At 25.0% G+C, this 6,802-nt stretch overlaps 5 protein-coding genes across 5 annotated transcripts in view, besides 11 other annotated features; 3 read left to right on the top strand and 2 right to left on the bottom strand.

The window, feature by feature from the left end:
- Positions 1–682, bottom strand: part of EDI_084720 (uncharacterized protein) — a gene marked incomplete at both ends in the record, with an annotated part of 1,488 nt that extends 806 nt beyond the window's left edge. The window contains one exon of the mRNA XM_001733353.1: positions 1–682. This exon is cut by the window's left edge and continues 806 nt beyond it. Within this exon, the coding sequence (XP_001733405.1) occupies positions 1–682 (682 nt within the window).
- Positions 26–56: a sequence feature (AT_rich).
- A 42-nt stretch (positions 683–724) lies between the features above and the next one.
- Positions 725–788: a sequence feature (AT_rich).
- Positions 789–850: 62 nt separating this feature from the next.
- EDI_084710 (uncharacterized protein) lies at positions 851–3,643 on the top strand (the record flags this gene model as incomplete). Its single annotated transcript, XM_001737916.1, has 1 exon — positions 851–3,643. One exon carries the CDS (start codon positions 851–853, stop codon positions 3,641–3,643), a length of 2,793 nt encoding a protein of 930 aa, XP_001737968.1.
- Positions 2,222–2,257: a sequence feature (AT_rich).
- Positions 2,615–2,676: a microsatellite.
- A 23-nt stretch (positions 3,644–3,666) lies between the features above and the next one.
- Positions 3,667–3,754: a sequence feature (AT_rich).
- A 6-nt stretch (positions 3,755–3,760) lies between these two features.
- Positions 3,761–4,367, top strand: EDI_084700 (uncharacterized protein; the record flags this gene model as incomplete). The annotated part of the gene is made up of 2 exons (XM_001737915.1): positions 3,761–4,030; positions 4,092–4,367. The coding sequence occupies 2 exons, from the start codon at positions 3,761–3,763 to the stop codon at positions 4,365–4,367; spliced, it is 546 nt and encodes a 181-aa protein (XP_001737967.1).
- An 87-nt stretch (positions 4,368–4,454) lies between these two features.
- Positions 4,455–4,482: a sequence feature (AT_rich).
- Positions 4,483–4,532: 50 nt separating this feature from the next.
- Positions 4,533–4,568: a sequence feature (AT_rich).
- On the bottom strand, positions 4,564–5,817 carry EDI_084690 (uncharacterized protein; the record flags this gene model as incomplete). Its single annotated transcript, XM_001737914.1, has 1 exon — positions 4,564–5,817. The coding sequence occupies one exon, from the start codon at positions 5,815–5,817 to the stop codon at positions 4,564–4,566; it is 1,254 nt and encodes a 417-aa protein (XP_001737966.1).
- Positions 5,056–5,077: a sequence feature (AT_rich).
- Positions 5,818–5,829: 12 nt separating the features above from the next.
- Positions 5,830–6,078: a sequence feature (AT_rich).
- A 75-nt stretch (positions 6,079–6,153) lies between these two features.
- Positions 6,154–6,216: a sequence feature (AT_rich).
- A 56-nt stretch (positions 6,217–6,272) lies between these two features.
- Positions 6,273–6,689, top strand: EDI_084680 (uncharacterized protein; the record flags this gene model as incomplete). The annotated part of the gene is made up of 1 exon (XM_001737913.1): positions 6,273–6,689. The coding sequence occupies one exon, from the start codon at positions 6,273–6,275 to the stop codon at positions 6,687–6,689; it is 417 nt and encodes a 138-aa protein (XP_001737965.1).
- Positions 6,690–6,738: 49 nt separating this feature from the next.
- Positions 6,739–6,802: a sequence feature (AT_rich).

The raw sequence follows: 6,802 nt of genomic DNA, 5'->3' as shown, positions 1-6,802 counted from the left end.
TATCGAATATTTTTTTAATTTGAGGTTTATTTAAATTTATTTTATCTTTTTTAATAGAAGAATTAAGTTTGTAAATCATATATTCAATTCCATCTTTCATTGGAATGAATAACTCACATTCTGAAATTAATAATGTCATATCTGTTATTAATAATTCACTCATTCTAATAACAAATATTTGACTTATATATTTTAATTGTGTTGTTAACATTTTTAATTGTTGTTTTGTTTCAATGTCAAATTCATAAACTGTAATTTGTATTTCTTCTAAATCAATTGGATCATCTTTTGTTTGTCCACGTTTTGTTTCTTGACATAATTCTTCAATTGTTGTTTCTTTCCATAATACATTTAATTCTCCACAAATATTTTTTAAATCAAATGAAATATATTCTAATAATACACAACATCTCTTTTTTATTCTTTCTCCATTTTGTGCTTCTTTTTTCTTTTTTAATATCCAATTTCCAATTAATATATCTTCTGTTCTACGTATTTTTTCTTTTTCATTATCAATATTTATTATCTCTCGACTTTTTCTCTTTTTTCTTTTTGATCCAAAAAAACAGTCTATTGTTGTTTGATTTATTTCAAGAGCATTCATCTTCTTTTTTCCATGTCTTATGTCTCTCTTCCTTTTTACACCGCTCATTAAGAAAAAGCAGTTCAAATCCCTATTCATGTTCTCTCTTCTCCAAAAACATATTTAAAACCCCATCTCTTCATTATTTCTATTTTTTGTTTTTTTTTTCATAAAAATATTTTTTTATAACATTTATTTTATTATTGTGTTATTTAACTAACCCTAAAAAGTGGTTATCTTTAAATCTAAATAGATTGAATTATTGACATGTCTACAACATCTGATTATTTTATTGAACTTGCTTCTCTTGATCCACAAATTCGAATCAGTGCCGCTCAATCAATTATTACCATTCTTAAAAAAGCAGAGAGTGAAATTAAAAATGGTGAACATAGTGAAGTTATGGTTTATTCATTGAATAGATTAATTAAGAGTTTAGGTTCATCACACGACTGTGCTCGTGATGGAAATTTGTTATGTTTAATTTTACTTCTTCAAACATTCCCTTCTATCCAAGAGAGTTCTGTTGTAGATATCGCTACATCTACATTTACTACTACTGGTAATGCTCGTCAAGCATTAAGAGATGTACTCTTTGGAAGATTATGTACTTGTTTGGCTTTAATAAAGGCACAACGAGTTAATGAAACAGAGACCGTAGAATATGTAATGAAAACATTATTTTTCCTTGCTAATAAGAAATCATATCTTTGTGAAGTATCAACTGAGGCACTTATTTTATTAATTCAAAATGCAAAAGGAAATATTAAAAGTCTTATTATTGCTTCTATAAATGAACATATGAAACAAGTTACTAAAGAGTCTATTCTTCCAATAGATGTTAGTCTTGTGTGTCTTCAAAGTTCTCTTGAAATTAAACTTACTATTCCATCATGTTTTGAAAAAGGATTGTTTAGTGAAGATGGTATTAATGCTATTCATTTAGCACTTAAAACAGCATGTGAGACAAGTGGTTCTTCTCAAGTACCATTAATGCATTATTTAATTCAATATTCTCGTAAAGAAAAACAATTTAAAAAATTAATGGAAGAAGTATTACTTCCAATGAGTAAAGGAGAACGTATTTGTTATTCAATTTTTATGGCACTTAGTCACTGTTTCAAAGATTTTAATCAAGAAGATATTAATATTGTTTTACAACCAAAATTTGTTAAATTATTACTTGCAATTTCATTAGTTAGAAGACACCCATTAAAAAAAGTTGTAGCACATTTATTAACAGTTATTGGACAAAGTACCAATTATGCATTTGATATAATTAAAAATCTTATTGGAGATGGAGGAAGTATTTATTTTGATCAGATAGCTGGTGTTAAAACTATATCTCGTTTATCTAAACTTCTTGAACCAGAAGAAAGTGATAAATTTATTCAATTAATTATTACTCTTTTTGATAAAAAAGCTAATATTAATTGGTTACTTGAAATGATAGTTTATATTGCATTATCTCCTAATATCAATAAAGAAACACATGATAAGATATTAACTTTATTGTACGCTATTGCACATAAATATCCTCATGAATATCTTCATAAATTAATTAAAAATGAAAGTGCTACTCAAAGGTATCTTCAGTTGTCTATGACAACACATAATAAAGATTATATAGCAGAAATGTTAAATAATTTTATTGTATTATATGAATTTAAAAAACAACAAGAAGACAACAAAATACCAAAAGATTTTGAAAAGGTTATTAAAAAAAATGAAAAGAAACCAGTATTCCAATTATTATTATACTTCCTTGTTTTAGATATTGATAATGAAAATGAAGAGAGTCTTGAAGTATTAAATGATACAATGAAAGCATTATCTTCATTAACAACTAACGAAAATGATAAAGAAGCCAAAGAAGTATTAATTGATGTATTGATTGGATTATTAGGAAGAACAGAAAGTCAAATAAGAGGATTAGTTAATTTAGTATGGAAGGAATTACTTAAGAGTATTGGAAAAAGTATTAAAAATGTTATTGATGCTGTTATTAATTGTGAAGAAAATTTAGTTATTGAAGAAGATGATGAAAAAGATAATAAAAAAGAAGAAGCAAAAGAAGAAAATAAAAAAGAAGATTTGGAAGAGAAAGAAATTGATGTATTTGATTTACTTGAAAATGAAGATGCACAAGAAGAAATTTTAATTCATAAAAAGATGAAAGAAATGGAGAAAAAGAAAAAAGAAACAAAAGAACAACGACAAGTCCAATTCCAATTTAGAGTTTGTGATTTACTTGAATCCTTTTGTAAAGCAGAGTGTAATAATAAAGAATTTATTGAGTTTATTCCACTTCTTATTGAAGGTGCAGGTAATCTTTATAATAAATCAAGATTTTCATTAATTTATGAAAGATTATGTAAAATCTGTGAAGGAATTAGTAAACACGCTCCAATAACTAAAGAAATTACTGACGAATATATGAAAGAACAATTTATCATTTTTAGTGAATTACTTATTAAACAAAAAACTTCTCTTATTGCACAAAGGGCATTAGGATTTTACATTAAATATGTAGAAAAAGGATATGCTTTACTTGCAGGTGAAGTTAAAAAATATTTCATTTCACAAATTGAAAGAGAATTTAATAAGAAAAGATGTTTACCATTTAAGGCTGTTGTTGTTAATATGAAAAGATCAGAATTACTTCAAGGAACTGATGTTATTAAAGTATGTGTTATTGGAGCCATGAAAACATCAAATATGTATTTAAGAATTGTAGCATTAGACTTCAGTTATTTCTTATTAAAGAAAGCTAATAATAAAACAAATTATGGAGAGATTGCTGAAATGTTAAACGAACATATTGAAGAATGGATGAAAGTAATTGTTGAACATTCAGAACAAAAATATGCTTTAAAAATTGCTTTAGTTATGAATACTTTAATTCGTGGTATTGTTGATACTGGTATTACTTTTGATTCTAAATATAAAGATGTTAGTAAATATATTACTGATAGTTTAGAACAAATTCCTGCTAAAGCAGGTAATTTGAAGAAGTTCTTAAAAGATATTCGAGAGAATATTGATAGTCATACAAAATGATTGTCTTAATTTACTTGAATTGGTTTTATTTATTCTTATTCTTTTAATAATATTTTTTCTTAATTCCATATGACTAATTATTTTGTTTAAAAAAAACTTTATTTTTTATTTCACTAAATGCAAAGAGAAGAACCTCAATTTACTATGTTTGAAAGTCCTTCTGATTTTTATCCTGCTAATGGACTTCCTGATAAAGAAACTGCATTTCTCTATTTCAGTGAAACTAATTTTTTTGCTCAAACTGGTGGTGATATTCGTCTTTCACCTGAAGAGTATTCATTAGAAAAAATTCAACCATTTAAAGTCTTTGAATATAAACGAGAAGGTAAACAAAGTATATATTTAATTGTTAGAGTTGAAAATCAAGAGATGAAAGAAACAATTAAAGTTTGTTTAAATAATATTTATATGCACTTATTTATATGACTCATTATTTACTTTATATTAGTATGCATTTTTTATTTGTGAAACTAACATTTATCCTGCTCCAACTTTAAGTGGTGTAATTTGTAATAGTATTGATAATATTATGGCAAGTGTTATTGATTTCTATGAAAGAATTCAAGACTCAGTGAAAATAGACCCACTAAAAGGATATATCTGGAATGGTGTTCCTGTTCCATTAGAAGATTTTACTACTCCTCTCCCTTCACAAAAAAACTTTCTTAGTGAAAGAAATGTTGCTGAAGCAATTAACTCTTTCTTAAAAACAAATCCTAAATAAATTCATTAATTGTGTTATTATTTTGTTTGTTTGATATTCTGCATTAATTTTATTCTAATAAAGAAGTGCTTTTAAGTTTTAAAATCCTTTAATTATTTTTTAATTATTTTATTTTGAAAACCCATTTAATGAAATTACCCATCAAATTATCTTTATAAATCCAGGTTTAATTTAATAATTATAAAAATAATAAGTATTAATCAACTACTGAGTTAATAAATTTCATGATGTTATTAAGTTCATTTAACATTAAGTCTAATAATTCTGAATTTATTTTTAATGGTCTAGCATACATGAAATAAATGGTTTCATCATTATGGAATGAGTACATATTAATACAGTATGTATTCTTATTAAAAAGGTAATAAAGAGCAAATTCTGGATGAGAGAATTCTCTGATAGATCCGATATTAGATACAATAAGAGATTTATTAAAAACTGAAGGAAGACGGTCCAACAATCCTTTTGCTTGATTAATCACATTCAAACAACAATCATATCTTTTTGTATATTCTTTTACAGCTTTATCTCCTTCAATAATGTCTTTTAATAGATCACCATATCCTTTTGTTCTAATAAAACTACCACCATTATTTGCATAAAAATGTCTTCTTTTAATTGGTTCATTTGCAAATAAAGAATGTCTAGTATCAGTAGGACACCAAATTATTATTTCAGTACTATCAGGTAAATTATAAAATTTTTTAAAAGCACGAGTTTGACAAGTATTGATAATAGACTGAATACCAACTTTATATTTATGACAAAATTTATTTACACTGTCATAACAATATGACACTGTTTGACATATATTTTCATTCTCATCAAATCCAGTATCTGGGTACCATCTCCCTTCTTCCAAATGCCATGCCTCTGGTATAGAATTTAATTGGTCTTGTGTTAATGAGTAATATGAAGTAACATCATAATCAAGAAGTGGATCATCTTCAAAAGTGCACTTCTCTTCAGTGATTACACTTCTAATAACATCAAAACAATTAAATATCGTTCTGCCATCACAAAGAGAATGTGAAGTAAAAAGTTCTATTCTAAATTTATTTCCTTTTTGACTCCATTCAATGTAATATAAAAGACCTGATGTTGTCATAAGGTTCTTATTTGTAAAACGAATTTCTCTTTTATCTTCAAAAGGAACTTCTTTTAAATATTCTTCTTCATTTTGGATTAACCAGTCATCATTTGCTTTATACCACCAATACTGTTCATCAGTATTCTTTGAACCAAACGGAGTTTTTTTAATATCCATTTGATCATTTGTATTTGTCTTTTCTGATTTTGCAAAAAGCTTAAATGGAGTATATTGTTTAAGTACATGAGGTAAATTTCTTTTAAATTTATTGATATCAATATTCTCAAACAAATCACTTACAGATATCCACATACTAACTAACGGCCATTCATTAAAATTCATAGGACGTACTTTTTGCATTATTAATACTTCTTTTTTAATTAACTAATATTAGTTTAAATTAAAATATTATTAAATAAATACTATTTTATTCTATTTTAATATTATTTTTTAACTATCAAGTTAAGACTCAATCTTTTATATCAATAAACTATTAAAATTATTCATAAATTATTTATCATTAAGATGTTAAATAAAATATTTCTTAATATCTATTTGAAATAACAAAAATGATAAAAAAAATATAATCAATAAATTTTCTTTTTAATTTTTTTTTATTATGAAACAAAACCCTTTTTTAAAAAAAGTGAAGAATTAATTTTTCACAATTTAAAGAAACTATACAAATACTAAAACATAATAAAAAAGAATAGTTTTATTAAAAAAAGAAATAAAAGTTAAAAAAGAAATAATTTTTATGAGTTGTCGTATAAAAGCACTCTAAAATCAAAATCATCTAGTAAGTATCGAGAGGCATGGCTGAAGATAATCCACAATTTCCAACCAAAATAAAAACATTGTCATTAGAAATATTAACCATTTTATACTCACGAGATTTAACACATGAAGAATTAGTTTCTTTTAGAAAAAGATTAATGGATATATTTAATGAATTCCAAAAACAAGCATTTAGTAATTATAGCACTGACCATATCCTTCAGTTAGAAGCAAAAATTAAACAACAACAACAAGCTCAATATGAAGCTTTAGAAAAAGAACGGTCTGCTAGGATTGCTGCTCTTCAAGAAAAGACTTGTTGTATTTGTGGTAAGAAAAGTAGTGACTGGAAAAAAGGAGTTAATCCTGATGAATACTATTGTACTCCTTGTAGCTTAAATTTTACTAAAAAAGGGGATGAAAGTAGAATGGTAATGGAACGACCTCTTCAATGATTGTTTTCTTTAACAAATTCAATTTTTTATTTGTACAGATTCTTTATAGTTTAATTATAATTTTTTTATTATTAATTATAACTTACAAAAATTTGATTATTACAAAAATAAAT

This window comes from Entamoeba dispar, genomic scaffold (assembly GCF_000209125.1).
Source record: "Entamoeba dispar SAW760 scf_1105229460949 genomic scaffold, whole genome shotgun sequence".
In the NCBI taxonomy this organism is placed as follows: domain Eukaryota; phylum Evosea; order Mastigamoebida; family Endamoebidae; genus Entamoeba; species Entamoeba dispar.
Note: the sequence above shows the minus strand (reverse complement) of the source record. Positions and strands in the feature narration are given on the sequence as shown.